The sequence below is a fragment of the Eurytemora carolleeae genome, unplaced genomic scaffold (genome assembly GCF_000591075.1).
Source record: "Eurytemora carolleeae unplaced genomic scaffold, Eaff_2.0 scaffold396, whole genome shotgun sequence".
Lineage (NCBI taxonomy): Eukaryota > Metazoa > Arthropoda > Copepoda > Calanoida > Temoridae > Eurytemora > Eurytemora carolleeae.
Genome location: NW_019396558.1, coordinates 142,911 through 165,529, shown reverse-complemented (window position 1 = coordinate 165,529; position 22,619 = coordinate 142,911). Strand labels below are relative to the sequence as shown.

The window sequence follows — 22,619 nt, the reverse complement described above, 5'->3', positions numbered from 1 at the left end:
GAATAGGTATAACTCATTTTATTTGGAGATTTTATAACCAAAAATATAATAGGTATAAATCATTTTATTTGGAGATTTTATAACCAAAAATATAATAGGTATAAATTATTTTATTTGGAGATTTTATAACCAAAAATATAATAGGTATAAATCGTTTTATTTGGAGATTTTATAACAAAAAAATTATATTCTTCGACATTTATTAACAAGAAGGACTAGAAAGATGAATGTCATTCCTATCAATACTTTTGATCAAAAACTCATAAATTTTCGAAAATCTTAAACAAAAGTTTTCTTTGATGATAAACTTCTAAAAGTTTAAATTGTCCTCAATATTCTAAACTTTTAGTTTGAGACAACTAGAGACAGTGACAGAAAGGAAAACTGTTTACTCAACCCCTCACGCACAATTAACGTTTACTCAACTACTCCCCCCCCTCATCGCTTAGCTAATGTTTACTTATCTCCCTCCCCCACCCTTATGGTCTACTAATGTGTCACTCATACCCCCCCCCTCAAGTTTAACTAATGTTTACTCATTCCGGCCCTCCCCCCTACACGGCCAACTATTGAGTCACCCATCTTCTAGGATATCGTCGTTTTCAGATTGGTTGTGTATTTGCTGAATATGATCCGTTTAACCCTACTATTTTCGTATAAATTTGACACAGTTTTATATCAATTTCTCGAGACAGTAACATCAGATAGAACTCTCATGGGTCTTAATCAACACCCAAAATGCTAAGGTTTCATCCTATACCTCCTTTCATTTTTCCTTTACTGTCTCTTTAAGAAAGCAGAAATGAAAATATAAAGTTAATTTCGATTTTATTTTCATTTATATTTTAAATTTTTTTTGGAAATATCTGGAAATATCGTAACGTTTTTGGAGAAAATCCGGTAACAATCAAAATTGTATAGCATCTACACTTGCTATAATTTACAATTAATTTACCTTTATAGCACGATGATTCCATTATAGCTCGTTTATAATAAAATTCACCGTGAAGTTAGTAAGAATGATAAAGTACACAATAGAAAAAATCTACGAAACTCTTTTTCAAAATATTTATCCCATTAAACATATTTTACTGAACTGTTTAGTGTGTTCAGCTTAGTTTTGTGTTTATCCCTGGAATCCGGAGAATTTTTATTGAGATTTAAGTTCCCCTCCTGTCACTATTTTTTCCTCTGTAAATCCAGTAAAAATATTATTCCAACACCATGGTATGCAGTAGAACACATTGATTAAAGAAAACGGAGGAAAACTCCGAAATTAAACTTTTCGAAACTTTAAGATTGATGGGAATGGTCGTCGTAGTTTCAAGTGACAATTTATTCAGGGATTCCCTATTCACAACAAAAAACTCTTAAACCTTTGTCTGTGCTGTACAAAATGATGAAGATATCCTTACTTTTTTATTGATAATTTTGAATTGCGGTTTCTACATAAAAGTGACTTACGGTGTTATGCAGCACAAACAAATATAACAATATATTCATCATTTTTCTCAGAAAAAGATTAAAACAGCCATTTGATTTTTTTAAAATGAGGATAATTTGAAATTACGTCGGGAGTCCCTTTGAAAAGAAGACATATTCTAAGACATGTTTCCATATTGGCTAACGAGATGTAAACTTAAATACTTTTTTCCAAAACTGATACAAACTGTCAAAATTTATTTTTAAAAATATAGATTTTTCGTACTTTAGAAGCTCAATTTATGTACAGTGGTAAGAAATTATATACAATGAAGACGACTTTTTGCTCAAAGTTTTTATTACAAGCCTACAAGTAGTCAAAGAGAACCTTCTCTTGAATTCTTTGTTTATGTGTATTCATGCAGTTTAACAGCTTGATAAAAATCAAAATTTAAATCGAAAGTCATCTTCATTGTATTTTTTTAGTCTCCTACCACTGAACTATTTGTATAAGAGAAATTGTAAACAATAAAAATGTAAAAATTACATATTCTAATGACGGCTTTAAAATCTTATTCATAAAGTGATTTTGTAGTATTTGTTAATTGACGTTTATACACAGTTTGTTAATTGAAATTAATAAAACTAAAGTGAATTAATAAAAAGTTAGGTAATGGCGAAAATCGAAATATTTTCAAAAGAATTTGATTTTCTTCGATTACTAGATTTCTTTAAGAATATTTGTTCGCTACAATTAAAACACTCTAATAGAAAATTTGTTTTACTAGAAATAATAAAATGTATAAAAATATTTTAAAATTTAAAATTAAAAAGTCTCAAAAACAATTTTTTTGAACTTGATATAATTTGAAAAGAAATAAATACTAAAACATAATAATTGAAAATTTGATTTTGATATTTTGACTCTGTATTTCAGTTAGAAAATAAATAAATAGATAAGATCGAAACATTGTAAATGAGAGAATATTCAATTTAATATCCAAAATCCAGGAATTTATCAACTAGTCATGTTTAAATGATTGGCTGGGTTTCCTAAACTTTTCTTATTTAATCCTTTGATTTTCTAATTCTCTAATCTTTAAACTTTTAGAATTCTTCTCTAATACAATTCTAATTCTCCAGGGGTTAACCCAGGGGGGTTATGGGTTTATGGGATTATATGCGAAAAATTTAGTTTCAAAGGGCAATTCAGGGACTGAGCAGTTGGCCCCCCGTCACCGGAAAGTTAAAAAAGTTGAGCTCTTCCTTATTCTTAGACAAATTCTTTCCCTTTCTGCATGCATGCTTAGTCCTACACAAAGAAAGTATGGCTAAAAAATCATTTGTACTTAAAATAAGTTATCCTATATATCATTTCTCTACAAATCCCTGAACTTGAACCTGAAGTCCCTGAACTGGCACCTGAAACCCCTGAAATTAAACCTGAAACCTCCGAACCTGAACATAAAACCCTGAACCTGAACATAAAACCCTGAACTTGAACCTGAAATCCCTGAACTTGAACCTTAAATCCCTGAATTTGAACCTGAAATTCCTGAACTTGTAATTGAAACCCCTGAACCTGAAATTCCTGAACTTGAACCTGAAATCCCTAAACTTGAACCTGAAACCCCAGAACTTGGACCTAATACCCCTGAACCTGAACCTGAAACCCCTGAACCTGAACCCAAAATTTCTGAACTTGAACCTGAAATCCCTAAACTTGAACCTGAAATCCCTGAACATGGACCTGGAATCCGTGAACCTGAACCTGAACCTGAAATTCCGGAACTTGAACCTAAAATCCCTAAAATTGAACCTGAAACTCCAGAACTTGATCCTTGAACCCCTGAACCTGAACATAAAATTCCTGAATTTGAACCTGAAATCCCTAAATTTGAACCTGAAATCCCTGAATTTGAACCTGAAATCCATGAATTTGAACCTGAACCCCTGAACTTGAACCTGAAAACCCCTAAACTTGAACCTGAAACCCCTGAACCTGAACCCGAAATTTCTGAACTTGAACCTGAAATCCCTAAACTTGAACCTGAAATCCCTGAACATGGACCTGAAATCCCTAAAATTGAACCTGAAACTAAAGAACTTGATCCTTGAACCCCTGAACCTGAACATAAAATTCCTGAATTTGAACCTGAAATCCCTGAATTTGAACCTGAAATCCCTGAATTTGAACCTGAANGAAAAGGTTACTCTGGCATGGTACCTGGAATGTAAGAAAAGGTTACTTTTGCATGGTACCTGGAATGTAAGAAAAGGTTACTGTTGCATGGTACCTGGAATGTAAGAAAAATGGCCGAATAATTTCGTACAGTCGTCTCTGTGTCGTCTCGTGTACTGTACTCTTCGTGGAGTACATATTCATATGTAATACTAATAATAACAAAAAAACTTCCCTTTCTGATAATTAAAGGACTGCAGTATGGTAAATGTCAAGGAGATATTGAATAGAAGGAGGGGGCGATAGGGTTTCCGTACACTTTTCTGTGACGTTTTTGGACTGCTGAAGAACTAGTTTTTGCGTAACAACAATAATAAAGATTGTAAACAATAACACAAATGATAAACAGACATCTAGGGGGGGGGGGCAGGATAACCTTGAATTTGATTGAAAATGTCTCTGTAATAAGGTCCTTTTCGTATATAACTAAAATCCTTAACTTTTTCAATCTTTTTTAACAAGATAATACTACTTTCACAGTTTACTAACTCATGTTTGTTTACATTAGATCGGCTGCCTTTGTTATTGTTGTTACGCAAAACTTCAGCAGTCCAAAAACGTTACAGCAAAGTGTACGGAAACCCTATCGCCCCCTCCTTCTATTCAATATCTCCTTGGTAAATGTAATGGAGTATACTAAGCCTATAAGGGTTGTCAGAATTATTTTATTTTCTCATAATTTCTTTAATATCTTAAAATTTCCAAACCAAATTTAATTTCCATGTTTAACCTTGTCACCACTTGAACCTCTTACAAGAAACCCTGAGTTTACACATTTATCTAAAAATACCCTGATAATACTAACTTCATTTCTAACCTTGAATTCAAACTAGAAGACGGCATTGTCTTGAAATAGAAGAAATATCATCAATTCTGTAACGTTCTTCGTTCGATATAGTTTTCAATATTTCAAAAGAATGATAAATATTTCTGAAACAAATGGAGAACAAAATAAATTTAAAATGTGACAGATTCGATAATACAGAACTATTTATTATCCTGACTTTTTTGAGCAAGATATCTACTGTTTAGTGCCCCCCCCCCCCCATCAGCCTCCACTCCAAATAAGTGATACAGGGTCGAAGATACAGGGCTAACCACAAAGAATGAGACTTTAATACCAAAAACCCTATAATTGTATCGATTTAAAGGTTGAATTTTGTCTTTTGTCTTTTATCACATGATTTACTAAATGATTTAGAAGTGAAATAATTAAGCATAAAGTTGCAGGAGAATACGAATTTAAGAATAAAGACTAAACAAACGTTGTGCAGTCGTCTTTGAAGTTTCACCTTTTGTAGGTAGCTGTAGTGACGAATAAAGGACCAAAATAAACGAACTGGATGTATATTGAATTCATGGGCTTTTTAAGTATTTTCAAATATATTTGGTTTGGTAAGTTCAGCTTCCAGACTGGAAGACTATATCTACGGATCTCCAAATAACATTGATAATTTCGTTCTTTATAAAAAGATATCGACACGAAAAATTGGAAATCAGTTTAAAAGTATTTAGATTATTTTTTTAAATCGTTTAAACCTAACTTAACCAGTGTTTTATGCTGTCAGCACTTTTCTCCAGTAAATCTAGTAATCCGCAATTCACCTTTAAGGAGAAACCATAATTGACAGTAATCATTTTTCTAAGAAAAACATTTATATCTTATTTATTGTTGATCAGACAAAGCTTTCAAGCATACCTATGTGAATCAGACATATGTTACTTTATTAATGAAGAGTTACGTAAAATTACATCTCTACTTCTACATCTATACCTTCAACTCAAACTAAATTAAATTATTTCAGGCTGTCAAAAACGTTCTCCGGATTTTTAATAATCTAAAATATATATTCTTTATTTTGCTTACAACAGCTCTTACAATAGTGCACAGGTCAGATGTATTCAACCCTGTTGTATATATATATATATTACATATATATATATGATCCATCCATATATATAATCCATTTTATGTTAATTGAAGATTATTTAGTTTTTAATTGCTCCGGTAGAATGAAGGAGCTGAAACTTGATTCATTGATATTAATCATGATTATTAAATCCTTAGCTAGACAGGTAAAATGTTGGTTTGTATAAAGGTGAGAGAGATAGGGTTTGTGTACATTTTACTATGAAGTATTGCAGCTCAAGGAACTGGTTTAATGTAGATAAACAACACTTTGTGAACAACCCCGCTAACTAACCTGCCCAAGGGAATCCCTACCTTTGTTTACAATCTTTGTAATTGTTCTTAAAAACTACCTACCATCAGTCCTAATGTTTATTTTTATATGTTACAATAAATTGTGTACAGAAACCCTACCTGTAGTCTATATACCTTGATTGGTATATATATTGGTATATATATTAATTTGTGTTGGTCATATACCTTGACAAAATTATTGCACAAGACTGTGGTCAATTTGACGATAAGAATACTGAATATATATTTAATAGTTCAGTAATCATTTGAGCTCAGATATAGTTAAATACAATTATTTTTCGTTATTTACTTGTATTTATATTTTCATTTATTTACTTGTATCTATATTTTTATTTATTTACTTGTATTTATATATTTTATTTATTTACTTGTATCTATAGTTTTTCTTTATTTACTTGTATTTATATTTTTATTTATTTACTTGTATTTATATTTTTCTTTGTTTACTTGTATTTATATTTTTTCTTAATAAAAAATATTTACGGGACTTTGAAAGATATTTTTGTGTAACTTTGCAAAAAATTGATTCAATTATGAAACTTTTACGAAAATATTTAAAGAACGAAAATATTTTGAAGGTTTGAAAGAGAAGTACACTGAAGAGATATTATGAAGATTTTGGTATTCCAGCAAATCTATAGGAACAGAAAAACAAAATTATATAAGTCGAATAGAAATATTTTTAATATTCATCTGCATTTAGACATAGAAATTATCTTTGCCATCTGAACTAGAATATTTAAAACATCTTTATTGCTTATATTCAAAAAAGTAAAAATTATATCTGACATTCAAAAATTTTATTAAAGAACTTTTTATTTCGCTTTTCTTGTTTTTCATTTAAAGAGACTGTAGACCTAATTTCATGTGATACTCCGTGGCATGTCGGATTCACAATAATATCCAATTAACCTTTGTTTTATAGTAACAATGAAGAAGATTTGTGTCTGTAGCTTAAAATCTACAAAAGTAACAATTAAAGGGAAACCATGAATTAGATTATCTCTGTCATCCATGATCGGCCAAAGGTTCAAAGAATACTGTTGTGAATCGGAAATACCATTGTGCTTGAAATTACGTGTAAAGTTTTTTTTAATATTTGCAATATTCCAAAATAGTATTTTTTTTTTAATGTTTAATTGGAATACATTTTCTTTTAATGTTGCTCAGTTTAATAATCCTTGGTGCTGAAGGGGTCACTTTAACCTTGCTACACGTCAATGACATCCATTCACACTTCGAGGAGGTCAATGTAAACACAGGCAGGTGCAGAGGCACAGAGGTCAGACATCTTTCTTGATACATTGAAATATTATTTTACGTTTTTTTAATGAAGGTTGATGGTTGCTACGGAGGAATGAGCCGGATGATGACTTTCATCCGGGAGGTCAGAACATCAGATCCGGATACTATACTTCTTAATGCGGGAGATTATTATCAGGTTAGAGGGAGGGAGGGAAGGAGGAGTTGAAGGATATTATGATTGTATGTGTGTTCTATGCTTCTTTTGATAAATTACCTTTAAATTTCTTTTCATTCTATTTGAATCGAAAAATGTGTAATATTTGCTGATTTCCTGACGATAAAAGGTCAATTTTATCCCTTTTCACACTCACATTTCTTAGATTGTTAGACGCAAACACTGTTGTAAAATGTCAGAAAAGTTGTCAGCCATTTTCTTTCTAAATCTTTTCATTTCTTTTGGTTTTTGTTCTTCCTAACTTTTTTTTTGTAATTTATGAAGTGTTCTTTGTTAATTAACTTTATTATTTATTTTTCCATCATAGAACCTTCTTTGCTTTTATTTTCTAAATTTTAGTTTTTAATCCATGTTAATTGAGATAACCTATAGTATATCTAGGGTACAATATGGTACACTCTGTTTAAATATAAACCAGTTGTTCAGTTCTCCAACCTTCTCAACTATACAGCTATGGCTTTAGGTAAAACATGGAGATTTACTTCAAATATTTTCACAACTCCTTTTATGAAGAGCTTTAAAGATGAACAAAAATTTGTTCAAATATACGATAATTAAATACTTATGCGCGCATGAAATCAATACTGGAGGAGCTACAAGGGAACAAAGTTGTACACGTAATTATAGTTTTAGTGGAGTGTGCGGTATATTAATTTATATTAAATATGTAGTTTTTATTGATTGGTGGTAGTGATATTATTTCAGACAAAGATTATGAAGAAACATTTTTATAATAGAATTAAAAGAATATCTTGAGAGAAGTATGAATCCTAGACGAGTTCCATCTCTTATTTCTTAAAATAATGCTTCTTCGTATTTCCTCATTATTTTAAAAAGAAACGTATTCTGGAATAATTTCAATATTTTTAAAAGTTTTCTTTAAAAAAAATGGAATAAAGTTATGAACCAAACCACGAAAATTCATCTATGAAATGTCAAAAATAATAATCTGCCATGAGTTTCATCAACGATTTACAATGGTACTATTTAAAAACATATCTCAAAAAGAATCATCAAGAGGGGTGAAATCTAAGATTTTTTTCCAATATGAAGTCTTTAGACCGCTTTTCTAGATAGATAGTAGATTTTATATTTTTCAAATAAAAGCTTTTAAAGATTTGTTTTGAATAATTTAACACCAAAGGGTCAAAAAAAAAAACATGAACAATCCCTTTAAATAAAAAAGTATCTGATATTATTGATGCAGATTGTAAATTAGAACTAACTCTGAATTCAGCTAAATAGAAAAATACTTTCTGCGAATAAAGGATGGAATTCAAATCTTACAATATTCATGAAATGGCGTTCTATTTTCAAAAATATGTAAATATGCAAAGATCTATTATATAATGACAACAGATCACTGCACTGTAGCGAGTTTTAGTTTTAGACTTTTCATGATTTAAATTAATATTTTAAAATTATGAGTTAAGACGCACAATTTGTTAGTAAAATCAATTAAAAGTTAAAAATAGATATAAACAACCGACCAATTTCTCCGTATCTTTAGAACCCATTATCCAGATCAAACCTTCCTTACATTTTGGTATGAAAGAAACTTAACATTAAATCAAGTTAACAACAAGGAAATAAATGATTGTCCATAATGAACGAATAATGTATTATGAATAACTCTGTACTTAATATATTTAAATAAGACTGATAATTGCTCTGGTATCAGTTCCATCAGAAGACCCAATCTATACAAAATGGTGACCCTGCTCCAGTCTGACTGCTTTGCTCCAGTCTGATTACTTCATTCTGATTCAATTCTTCCCTTCCCTGCCAAATAAGCTACTACAACTCATGATGTTCCTTCTGTTCTCCTGGTTTTCCATGTTTCAATAAATCTTTGAATTTACCCCAGCGCAACAATGCATACATTTATCTTGAACTCAAAATATGTAAACGGGTGTCCAAGTAAACATGATTTTTTATAAACGATTTAAAATCTATTAATTTCTAATACTGCAACTTTCTGAATTTTTATGAACGCTACGTTCTTCGGTATTCGTTTTAAACCATTTTCTCCTTATAGGCGCAACAGATGGATGCAATATTAGTTAGCAATCACCATTAAATATTTTTCGACGTAAGCCTATTTTTCGCTAACACACCCTTTAATCTTGAAATATGATATTTCAACCTCTTAAAATTGAAAAATTAACAAATATTTTAAAGGAAATCACGACTGGGATGATGGGCTAGCTGGGCTTCAACCTTTTGTTAATCAGGTAAAAAATGGAAGTATAAAATTAGTTTTTTTTCATTTAAAAAAATGTTTAGGTTAATTTTCCAGTCCTAGCTTCGAATATAGTTTCAGAAGACTTGAAGGGAGTATCAAACTCAACTGTTGTACAGGTTAGAAAAATCTAAATTGTTGTACAGGTACAAATATTTTGAATTGTTGTACAGATTAGGAATATTTACCTGCAATTATATATTTAGATTAATGGAACTATATATTTAGGTTAATGGAACTATATGTTTAAGTTAATGGAACTATACGTTTAGGTGAATGGAACTATATGTTTAGGTTAATGGAACTATATGTTTAGGTTGATGGAACTATATGTTTAGGTTGATGGAACTATATGTTTATGTGAATGGAAATATATGTTTAGGTTAATGGAACTATATGTTTAGGTTGATGGAACTATATGTTTAGGTTGATGGAACTATATGTTTAGGTTAATGGAACTTGTATGTTTAGGTTGATGGAAATATATGTTTAGGTTAATGGAACTATATGTTTAGGTTGATGGAACTATATGTTTTGTATGTTTAGGTTAATGGAACTATATGTTTAGGTTAATGGAACTGTATGTTTAGGTTAATGGAACTGTATGTTTATGTTAATGGAACTATATGTTTAGGTTAATGGAACTGTATGTTTATGTTAATGGAACTATATGTTTAGGTTAATGGAACTGTATGTTTAGGTTAATGAAACTGTATGTTTATGTTAATGGAACTATATGTTTAGGTTGATGGAGTTAAAGTTGGAATTATCGGATATACTTTGCTTGGCACTCCTAATATGTCAAATTCAGATGAAAACGTAAGAATGTATTTTATTCTAATCTATGATTGATCTTTTAGCGAACTTGTTATTTGAAGCTGGTGCTTAATCATTAGAAAACAGCTGAAACAAATTTTTCACAATTTCTCTGTGGCAAATGACGATATATACTGACAAGTTTAGCTGGGTTTACCCATCCATACATACAAACTCTGATTTTTAAATCCCTTTATCTTATAGCAAACCAATGTTGAAGACCTTGAATAGTTCAAACTATTAATTTTTGTTTGTTTAAATAATTTGAAATATCTATGGTTTATGTCATCAGGTTGCTGAGATATAGGGATTAGAAAATTAATTTTATTCCTTTTCCCTTTTTTTGTATTTGCAGTGCAGAGCCCTATCCATTATTTGCACAAAGGTTTGCCAATATTTGATGTATGAATATTGCAAAGGCTGCCAATGTTGCAAAAGTTTGAATTTAAACTTTGCAAATATTGGAAAGGAATGATTGAATAAAGTTCAAAGTTGGACATACTCTGGGCCTATAGTATGTTGAAGATATCATATTCTGGGCCTATTGTATGTTGAAGATATCATATTCTGGGTCTATTGTATGTTGAAGATATCATATTCTGGGCCTATTGTATATTGAAGATATGATATTCTGGGCCTATTGTATGTTGAAGATATGATATTCTGGGCCTATTGTATAATGAAGATATCATATTCTGGGCCTATTGTATATTGAAGAAATCATATTCTGGGCCTATTGTGAGTTGAAGATATCATATTCTGGGCCTATTGTATATTGAAGATATCATATTCTGGGCCTACTGTATGTTGAAGATATCATATTCTGGGCCTATTGTATGTTGAAGATATCGTATTCTGGGCCTATTGTATATTGAAGATATCATATTCTGGGCCTACTGTATGTTGAAGATATCATATTCTGGGCCTATTGTATATAGAAGATATCATATTCTGGGCCTATTGTATGTTGAAGATATCATATTCTGGGCCTATTGTGAGTTGAAGATATCATATTCTGGGCCTACTGTATGTTGAAGATATCATATTTTTCTCCAGGTTTTCTTCTTTGACGAAATAGAATCTGTGCGAGCAGAAGCGAGAAGATTAAAGGATAGAGGAGTTAACATTATTATAGCGACCGGACACTCTGGGTAGGTTTTTTTATAATAGTTTAATATTAATTCTGTTCTATTTTGTTTCTTTACGCTTTTTTTCTGTGAATTTAAAGGTTACAATTCAAAATCGGACATGGCCATCTTTAAATTGAGGTTATTCAACTTATATCTATAGTCACCTTAATTTATTCTAGCAATAGCCTTAGTTTTGATTTTAAATAGTTTAATGAAATATAAAGCACAGCATTGCTTAAAAACCATTTAATTAGATAAATTGATTTTCAAGCTATACTGGTAACACTAATCAAATAATAATAATTTTGGACTAATATTTGTCATTTTTTTCTGCAATATGATCAAATAAGTTTGTTTCCCACCCGAAGCCTGCTGCGCAATATACGTGGATTTCTAGGAAGTGAAATAATGAAGAGAACTTTTCTTTGTCCAGATTATTCAGAGAAAATATTATTTTAAAATAGGAATCAATTAGTTTAGAATAGAGCTCTTAGAACCAGAGTCTCATAAAAGTTTTTAATTTTATTTTTATTCTGAAATAATTTATCCGAAATTTTAATGTTTTGAACTAAACAAGTCTAATTTAAAATATTTCTCGTTCAAGGGACAGTAAAAAATTTAAGGGTTATTTTTCAAGGTATACTCTGGATAAGAAGATGGCAAGTGAGGTTGAAGAGCTGGATTTAGTAGTTGGGGGTCACTCCCATACTTTCCTCTATACAGGTAGATTTCATGGAGGTCACTCTCATACTTTCCTATATACAGGTAGATTTCATGGAGGTCACTCTCATACTTTCCTATATACAGGTAGATTTAGTGGAGGTCACTCCCATACTTTTCTATATACAGGTAGATTTAGTTAAGGTCACTCTCATACTTTTCTTTATACAGGTAGATTTAGTGGAGGTCACTCCCATACTTTCCTATATAAAGGTAGATTTAATGGAGGTCACTTCCATACTTTCCTATATACAGGTAGATTTAGTGGAGGTCACTCCCATACTTTCCTATATACAGGTAGATTTAGTGGAGGTCACTCCTATACTTTCCTCTATACAGGTAGATTATTGGTGTTCACTGACATACTTTCCTATATACAGGTAGATTAAATGGAGGTCACTCCCACTCTTTTCTATATACAAGTTGATATTTTGGAGGTCACTCCCATACTTTCCGATATACAAGTAGATTTTTTGGAGGTCAATCCCATACTTTCCTATATACAGGTGTAGATTTAGTGGAGGTCACTCCCATACTTTCCTTTATAAAGGTAGATTTAGAAGAGGTCACTCTAATAATTTCCTATATACACTATACAGGTAGATTTAGATGAGTCCACTCCCATCTTTAAACTTTCATATGAAATTCAAACTTTATGAAAACATATTTACGCAATTATACATAATACTTAAAATGTAAAGAGAAATCCTTTAAAATCCATATTTTCTAAAATATATCTTGTTAAGGTCACCCTCCCAGTACAGATAAACCTGAAGGACCGTATCCTACCTATATAGAACAGGAGAACGGTAGAGTTGTTCCTGTTGTTCAAGCCTATGCTTATACTAAATATATAGGATTACTCACATTAAAGGTAAAAGTTTCTAATAGATAGATAGATAGATAGATATATTTATTTGACTAAATATTTAATTAAAAACAATTTAAATTGCACAGTTTTTACATTTTAATTTAAATAAAACCAAATAAAACAAAAACAATTTAGAACAAAAGGAAAAGGAGGAAAATGAAAAGTAGTAGATAGAGGAAAGGTATTGAAGAATAAAGAGGAAAAGAAGAAGAAAGGATCGTAGGGGGGGGGGGACAACCCAGCACACAAAGTTTATAATGTTAATGTTTTTTTTTTGTTTTGTTATAATAACAGGGGAAAGGGGATAGAATCAAGATTTAGTAATATCTTTTTAACCTGATGGTGGAATCCTTTGATATTTTGAACTTAGATTATTTAATCTAATCGTATGAATGGTTTAAAATATCTAAGGTCGGGTTGCAAAGATATTTGTATTTTAAAAAGTAGGGTTTGTGGCAAAAACTCAATTCCTTAATTATAGTTTATGATGTCACTAAAAAACGTTAATAATTGATTCAAAAACGAGATTTAATTTTTACATTTGAAGTTTTGGAAATTCTCTGAAGCGTTTAGCTCTTTCAGATTGTTGTCACATGTCAAAGCCTCCGTTTTGGACTGATTTTCGTTTCTTTAAGATTATTTGCGCAAAATGTCCGATCTAATTGGGCAAACGGAAACCTTTTATCATGTATGAAGCAAATTATATTAAGCTTTGATGTAAATATAAGGATCCAAAGATTTGTTTAAAATCTTACAAGATGTTTGCTTTCAAAAATTACTCCAAAGAAAAAATTAGAGAGTCAAAGAATTTTAAGAAATCAGACACATGCATTAGATTTGCTTTGAACATGATACAAGGTTTAAAAACTTTGCACCATTAATAAATTGGTAAGGAATTTGCCACAAACTTAAATTTTTAAATTCGATGGTGTAAACTTTTAATATTTTTATTAGAAAATAAGAGTTTGTGGCAAGAACTCAGTTTCTTTTTAGTATGAAGTTTAAAATCAAATTTATTCATTTTTTCACAAAAATTCCAAATTTTCTTATTTGCATATTTCTAAACGACAAAATTTCTAACATTTTACACTTTAAAATATTTGGCAGTTTCCCGTTTCAATAGACATGTACTTGAAATATGCAAATATAAACATTCAACCAGATATGTGTCTTCAAGAGTCATCACATAGAGTTTCCGTAAATTTTAGAAACACAGTGTTTGGCTTAAATTACTTTTTTGATATGTTTATACTTGGATTTTCTTTTTAAATATACAAGAAAGTTGTTTACACATCTATAAATATACAAGAGTGTTATTTACACATTTATAAATATACAAGAGTGTTGTTTACACATCTATAAATATACAAGAGTGTTATTTACACATTTATAAATATAAAAGAGTGTTATTTACACATCTATAAATATACAAGAGTGTCATTTACACATTTATAAATATACAAGAGTGTTGTTTACACATCTATAAATATACAAGAGTGTTATTTACACATTTATAAATATACAAGAGTGTTGTTTACACATCTATAAATATACAAGAGTGTTATTTACACATTTATAGATATACAAGAGTGCTATTTACACATCTATAAATATACAAGAGTGTTATTTACACATTTATAAATATACAAGAGTGTTGTTTACACATCTATAAATATACAAGAGTGTTATTTACACATTTATAAATATACAAGAGTGTTGTTTACACATTTATAAATATACAAAAGTGTTATTTACACATTTATAAATATACAAGAGTGTTGTTTACACATATAAGAATGTTTTCACACCATTTATACAAAAATTCAAGATTTTTTTCGAGAGATTGAAGTTTGCAAGCAGCATATTGATTCCACTCCGCTGGAGCGGAGGCCACCAAAGGGAAATTGTTTTCAGCGGAGGAAATGCACAATTGTGATTTAATACTAGCGGAGGGATGGTAATTAACACTCAGGACACTAATTACTCTATCGGAGGGATGGTAATCAACACTCAGGACACTAATTACTCTATCGGAGGGATGGTAATCAACACTCAGGACACTAATTTCTCTATCGGAGGGATGGTAATCAACACTCAGGACACTAATTACTCTATCGGAGGGATGGTACTAATTACTCCATCAGAGAGATGGTAATTAACACTTAGGACACTAATTGCTCTATCGGAGGGATGGTAATATTTATGTATAAATATACACATAAACTTCTTCCTCCATCTTTTGAAAATATTTTTAAAAAGCTTGGAAACTTTGAAAGATCTCTTAACTATCAACTTGACATTCTCAAAATGTGCTCATTACAGTATTTACCATCAAGCTTTCTTCTTAAGATGTGGAATAACCTGCCTCTTGACTTAAAAAGAAGAAACTCTCTAAGTATATTAAAAAATAGACTACTAAATTCTCTTTTTGAAAATTATAGGACAATGTGTCATAAACCGAATTGCTATTCATGTAAAACTAATTAGATATGTTTTAATATGCTTTGATATTTGTTGTGTACATGTCAGAAAATTACTTTAAACTCTAGTTATTCGAATTAATGTATAAACTATTTTGCATATGATAAATTCGCACCCTGATCTCTAATCGTTCTCCTTAAATCTATTTAATTGAAATATTTTGTTATTATGACTAACATTAGGTGGAAAAAATAATCAAAACAGCCTAGAGCTATTTTCCACCTAATTGCTTTATACTTGTACTGTTAATTTAATCATCAATTTGTGATTTTAAACTCTATCTGTATACAGATACATTTATTTTAGCAATAAACTTTATCTTATCTAATTAACACTTAGGACACTAATTACTCTATCGGAGGGATGGTAATTAACACTCAGGACACTAATAACTCCATCGGAGAAATGGTAATTAACGTTCAGGACACCAACTACTCCATGGGAGGGATGGTAATTAGAACTCAGGACACTAAATACTCCATCGGAGGGATGGTAATTAACACTCAGGACACTAATTACTCTATTGGAGGGATGGTAATAAACACACAGTACACTAATTACTCCATCGGAGGGATGGTAATTAACACTCAAGACAATAAATACTCCATCAGAGGGATGGTAATTAACACTCAGAACACTAATTACTCTACTGGATGGATGGTAATAAACACACAGAACACTAATTACTCTATCGGAGGGATGGTCATTAATACTAAGGACATTACCATTCCTCCGATGGAGTAAATAGTGTCCTGAGTGTTAGTGGCCTCCGAGGGGGGACTTAATTTGCAGCTGCAAACTTTAATGTCTCATTTTTTCACATCCTTTATATAAAAATACAAGAATGTTACACCCTGTATATAAAAATACAGGGTTACTACACCCTGTATATAAAAATACAAAAAATGTTACACCCTGTATATAAAAATACAAAAAATGTTACACCCTGTATATAAAAATACAAGAAGGTTACACCCTGTATATAAAAATACAAGAATGTTACACCCTGTATATAAAAATACAAATATGTTACACCCTGTATATAAAAAAAAGAATGTTACTACTCCCTGTATATAAAAATAAAAGAATGTTACTACACCCTGTGTATAAAAACACAAGAATGTTACACCCTGTATATAAATATACAAGAATGTTGCACCTATCAGAATGTTACTACACCCTGTATGTAAAAATACAAGAATGTTACTACACCCCTGTATATAAAAATACAAGAATGTTTTACACCCTATAAAAAACCATATACAAGATTGTCTCTAAAAGTTTGATGAGTATGGAGAACTAGAATATCCTCTGGGCTTCGCTGCACCAATACTTTTAGATCAATCAATAAAAAAGGTAGTTATATCTCTTTAATGTTTTTATTCGTTTTTAATTTTAATTTTTATCAGAGGTCGAAATAAAATTTAAAGAAAGTGTGAGATATAATAACAATATAATTGATAAAAAATAAGCAGTGAATCTAAATTTCAATTTGATAATTCTGTTTTATAATTTTTTATTAAAAAGAGAAGACGACTTGAAAGGGATTTTCTGAAACCCTTGTATCCTAGGATACATGGATAGAGGAGCAGTAGAAACCCTGATCTATCTGAAACCCTTCACTACACCTTTATCCTTGTATCCTAGGATACTTGGGTACTGGAGCAGTTGAAACCCTGGAAGATCTATCTGAAACCCTACACTCTACTTTATCATGTATTCTATAGGATACTTGGATAGAGGAGCAGTTGAAACCCTGGAAGATATCTATCTGAAACCCTACACTCTACTTTACCATGTATTCTATAGGATAAATGGGTAGAGGAGCAGTTGAAGCCCTGGAAGATCTATCTGAAACCCTACACTCTACTATGTCCTTGTATTCTATAGGATACATGGGTAGAGGAGCAGTTGAAACCCTGGAAGATCTACTACTTTACCATGTATTCTATAGGATAAATGGGTAGAGGAGCAGTTGAAGCCCTGGAAGATCTATCTGAAACCCTACACTCTACTATGTCCTTGTATTCTATAGGATACATGGGTAGAGGAGCAGTTGAAACCCTGGAAGATCTATCTGAAGCCCTACACTACACCTATATCCTACATCTCCAATCCTCTTTACAGAGAGAAGAATGAAGAAAGCAGTATGGGTGAATATAAACATAAATTTTACCAAAACATACCTGGGTCAATAAAGTTAAATCTCGTGTAATGTTAAAAAATATTTGATCAGAATATAAAAATACAAAGAGCTTTCGGTGCTACAAAGAATGCAATTTTTAGCCCAATTCTATCGTGATCATGTCATCAAGTTTAATGAGTAGAATAAACTCTTCTATTTATATCTTAGTTGATCTTTGATTTTCTTTCCAGGAAATCTTGTAGCAGATTCAATGGCAGCTGCTTGGCCTGGAGCTAATATAGCGCTCATTAATGATGGTGGAATTAGAACTGGAGTAGAGAAGGTGGGATTAGAACTGGATTAGAGAAGGTGGGATTAGAACTGGATTAGAGAAGGTGGGATTAGAACTGGATTAGAGCAGATGGGATTAGAACTGGATTAAAGAAGGTGGGATTACAATTAGATTAGAGAAGGTGGGATTAGAACTGATTAGAGAAGGTGGGACGAGAACTGGGTTAGAGAATGTGGAATTGAAACTGGATAAGAGAAGGGGGGATTTTAACTGGATTAGAGAAGGAGAGATTAGAAATTGATTAGAGAAGGTTGGATTAGAACTGGCTAAGAGAAGGTGAAGGATTAGATCTGGATTAGAGAAGGTGGGATTAGAACTGGATTAGAGAAGGGGGGATTAGAACTGCACTAGAGAAGATGAGATTAGAACTGGATTAGAGAAGGTGGAATTAGAATTGGATTAGAGAAGGTGGGATTAGAACTGGATTAGAGAAAATGGGAATAAAACTGGATTAGAACTGGATCATGGAAGGTTGGATTATAATTGAATTAAAGAAGATGAGATTAGAACTGGATTATCAAAGGCGGGATTATAATTGGATTAGAGAATTGTGGGATTAGAACTGGATAAGAGAAAATTGGATGAGAACTGGATTAGATCTAATCGAGATCGAGAAGGCAGGATTAGAACCGGAGTTGAGAAAATGGGATTAGAACTGGATTGAGAAGTTGGGATTAAAACCGAATTCGAGATTATGTGATTAAAATTGGATTACAAAATAATAGTATTAGAGAAGTTATGTTTATGGAAATACGGTGGTATTATATGGGTTCTTTAGAAATCTATGTACACATTTATGTACAGGGCTATGTAACTGGAGAGGATGTGTACAACGTACTGCCCTTTAACAATACAGTAGACCGGATCCAGTTATCAGGTGCACAGTTGAAAGATGTTCTAGAAGATGCAGTTATTGATTTCTGTCCAGATCAAACATGTGAACCAGAACACTTCTATCAGGTTAGGTTAGATGGGTCGTCTTTACAGCAGGTTAGATGGGTCGTCTTTAAAGCAGGTTAGATGGGTCGTCTTTACAACAGGTTAGATGGGTCCTCTTTACAACATATCTTTTGTTGTCCGAAGAATTCATAAATATTCTAGGTTTTTAGTTTATAAATATTCTAGGTTTCTAGTTTATAAATATTCTAGGTTTCTGGTTTATAAATATTCTAGGTTTCTGGTTTATAAATATTCTAGGTTTCTAGTCTATGAATACTCTAGGTTTCTGGTTTATAAATATTCTATGTATCTAGTTTATGAATATACTAGGTTTCTAGTCTATGAATATACTAGGTTTCTGGTTTATGAATATTCTAGGTTTCTAGGTTATGAATATTCTAGGTTTATGGTTTATGAATATTCTAGGCTTCTAGTTTATAAGTATTCTAGATTTCTAGTTTATAGATATACTAGGTTTCTAGTTTATGATTATTTTGGTTTCTGGATTGAGAATATTCTAGGTCTCTGTTTTGAGAATATTCTAGGTCTCTGGATTGAAAATATTCTAGGTTTCCGGATTGAGAATATTCAAGGTTTCTGGATTGAGAATATTCTAGGTTTCTTGATTGAAAATATTCTAGGTTTCTGGATTGAGAATATTCTAGGTTTCGGGATTGAAAATATTCTAGGTTTTGGATTGAAAATATTCTAGGTTTCTGGATTGACAATATTCTAGGTCTCTGGATTGAAAATATTCTAGGTTTCTGGATTGAGAATATTCAAGGTTTCTGGATTGAGAATATTCTAGGTTTCTGGATTGAAAATATTCTAGGTTTCTGGATTGAGAATATTCTAGGTTTCTGGATTGAAAATATTCTAGGTTTTGGATTGAAAATATTCTAGGTTTCTGGATTGAGAATATTCTAGGTTTCTGGATTGAAAATATTCTAGGTTTCTGGATTGAAAATATTCTAGGTTTCTGGATTGAAAATATTCTAGGTTTCTGGATTGAAAATATTCTATGATATTCGGATCAAAAACCTGGGCCGACGAATACGTAAACTTGAGTATAAAACTCTGGATGGCAGGTGTGGTTCATTTTTAATATATTTCTTATATTTCCTTACTTCCTTGTATATGAATAGCAAAATATAAATGAAAATATTCTTATCTTGGAAAACATACAAAGTATATTCGTGTACTGTGAGGCCCGAAAAAAACTGTGAAATTGGAGCAATCTTCAATGTGGAATTGTGTTATAAAACAAATAGTAATACCAGTAGCTTGAAATTGCACAATTGCTGTGTCTCATCTCATGGTCTTTAAATCATGATTTAAGTCTAACAGTTGTATACCTATTCCACAATTTAAAGAATCCAACCGAAAATAAATTTAAAATATATGATGTTTAGGTTTGTACCTGTACAAGATGAACTTATATACCCCGTTGTAACCGTTAGGTTAAGCTATTCTCACATGCGGCAAAACAGAACGAATAAACTTTCTTATTAGCTATTAATCATACACTGAGGTGTAAAAAGAAGGAAAAAAACAAAACGGTCATTCCATGAAGAAGGAATACACCATTTGACAATGAAATAGATTAAAATTCTAGTTATTCAGATCATGAACAGGCTCCGAAATGTTTTTTTGGACATTTTTTTGTGATAGTTTTGGCTATCTTAAAAATGCTATAAAAGTCTAATTTTGTGTTACTGAACATGCTCTAAAACTTTTAATTTTAGACCTACGTCAAAAACTTTGAAAGATTTTGAAATCTCATAAAATGTTCAATTAAAAATTTCCGCGAAATTTTGACCCCCCCCCCCAAAAAAAAAAAAAAAATAATAAAAACTAAAAAATCACATCAGACCACAAATCTCAAATAACTAGTCTCCGATTTTTGAATAAAAAATATATGTAATGTCTGACTCTGAACTCATTTAACAATATAGAATATGGGTATTATTCTAACAACAATTTAACAAGGAATATCTTAGTCATTTAATCAGTATTTCCTGATACATTAGATTTAGATGATATTTTTACATAAATATAACATGGAATTATAAAATAACAGAATGTTCTTTAAAAAAATTGGTAAGGTTTATATTTCTGACATGTTTTAAAAACTGTAAATATTATCACAAAAATGGTCTAAATTTGTAATGAAATCGAATTTATAATTTCTTGATAAAAAAAATATTTTTGAGTATAATACTGTTGTATAAACATTCCTTGAAAATTGCCTTAAGAATGATAACCATATTGATGTTATTAAAAAAATTCGATTCTTCCGAGTAAATTTTGGTTTTTTTTAAAGAAATATTCTCAATTTAAAAAAAAAATCATTTTTGGTTAAAACTACTCTCATTTTGGCAATCGACCAACATTTTTTAAATGGCCAAACCACACTAGAAACATTCCCCCCCCCAAAAAAAAAAAAGAAATTTGACCTTAATAACTAAAATCTTAAGTTTGAGAAGAAACTATTTTTTTGGTGTTTTCCTTCTTCATGGAATGACCCAAAAACTATTTTTTCTCTTTGATTATTAGTGAAGCTTTAAAGATATTAAAGAATAAAGTGAAAAAGAATTTGATTAGTTTTCTGTTGCAACCTGGGAAATCAAAGATGGCGGAATTTACGAGCACGTGTAAACAAGGTCCTCTAGACTACACAGTACTTACAGGTAGAACAGGTTTACGAGCATGTATATAAACAAGGTCCTCTAGACTACACAGTACTCACAGGTAGAACAGGTTTACGAGCATGTATAAACAAGGTCCTCTAGACTACACAGTACTCACAGGTAGAACAGGTTTACGAGTATATGTAAAAGGGGCAGTGCTTGATTTACAAAAATACCCCTTAAATCTTTGACTGTCTATAGACGACCTAGAGATCTCGGTGTGTACCAAATAGTTTTTAATTTGCCAATAAACCGGAGTGTACGCTGAACAAAGCTCTGATGTTACTTGTATTCCTCTTAAATACCGAATACATCAAAGGAGTTTTCAAAAATACGAACTAAAATATTTATTTTTTTGTCGACTTCTAGAAAGTAAAATTTAATATTTCAATGATATAAAATAGCTAAAACAATTACAACACTGTGTGCAAATTTCTAATGAAAAGCTAGTCTGACATCTTTGATCAGTCCAAGGTTTAAAGGGTTCTGCTGTAATGAATAAGACGCCTACAGTCCCGTTTTAATCAATATATAATATTTTTTTTAATCTTCTATTTTTTAGAATATTTAAAGAAAAATAATCCTGTGAATGTAAAAGTGGAGGGAAGGATTACAATCAGATATGTACAGAAACGTTGAACGTGTTATTTTGCTATTAAATGCAATAAGATTGTACGTTGCTGTAACCAAAATTATTTGATCACTTTTAAAAAAAAAATACAAAAATTTAATATTTATTATCAACATCATAGAGATAAATGTAATAATATCTATGTTTCTATACAAAAATGTAGAAAATACAAAATTTTTTGAGTAAATCTTTATTCATGTAGAAGTTAAATAACATTAATAAATATGTAAGTAAAACAATAAAACAATAAATCA

The 22,619-nt window shown here is 30.8% G+C and overlaps 1 protein-coding gene across 2 annotated transcripts; it reads left to right on the top strand.

The window, feature by feature from the left end:
* The first annotated feature begins 5,657 nt into the window (after positions 1–5,657).
* Positions 5,658–22,552, top strand: LOC111705488 (5'-nucleotidase). 2 transcript variants are annotated; one of them, XM_023478057.1, is made up of 19 exons: positions 5,658–5,740; positions 6,467–6,529; positions 7,059–7,170; positions 7,225–7,329; positions 7,750–7,831; positions 9,550–9,602; positions 9,655–9,729; positions 10,355–10,429; positions 11,483–11,577; positions 12,194–12,279; positions 13,023–13,150; positions 16,910–16,984; positions 17,664–17,781; positions 18,005–18,096; positions 18,910–19,065; positions 20,044–20,132; positions 20,457–20,504; positions 21,649–21,734; positions 22,297–22,552. In XM_023478057.1, the coding sequence occupies exons 2-19, from the start codon at positions 6,498–6,500 to the stop codon at positions 22,371–22,373; spliced, it is 1,584 nt and encodes a 527-aa protein (XP_023333825.1). In that variant the 5' UTR covers positions 5,658–5,740; positions 6,467–6,497; the 3' UTR covers positions 22,374–22,552. The 2 variants fall into 2 exon arrangements, with proteins under 2 accessions (XP_023333825.1, XP_023333826.1); XM_023478058.1 differs by lacking the exons at positions 20,044–20,132; positions 20,457–20,504; positions 21,649–21,734; positions 22,297–22,552 and adding an exon at positions 19,853–19,894.
* The last annotated feature ends 67 nt before the right edge of the window (positions 22,553–22,619 follow it).

What these genes read in the sequence shown, in the direction of transcription:
- LOC111705488 (XM_023478057.1), top strand. Translation starts at nt 6,498, where the DNA reads ATGAAGATTTTGGTATTCCAGCAAATCTATAG. An exon ending in ATAGCGACCGGACACTCTGG is followed by an intron (nt 11,578 to 12,193) that starts GTAGGTTTTTTT and finishes TTATTTTTCAAG; the next exon opens with GTATACTCTGGATAAGAAGA. An exon ending in AGACTACACAGTACTTACAG is followed by an intron (nt 21,735 to 22,296) that starts GTAGAACAGGTT and finishes TCTATTTTTTAG; the next exon opens with AATATTTAAAGAAAAATAAT.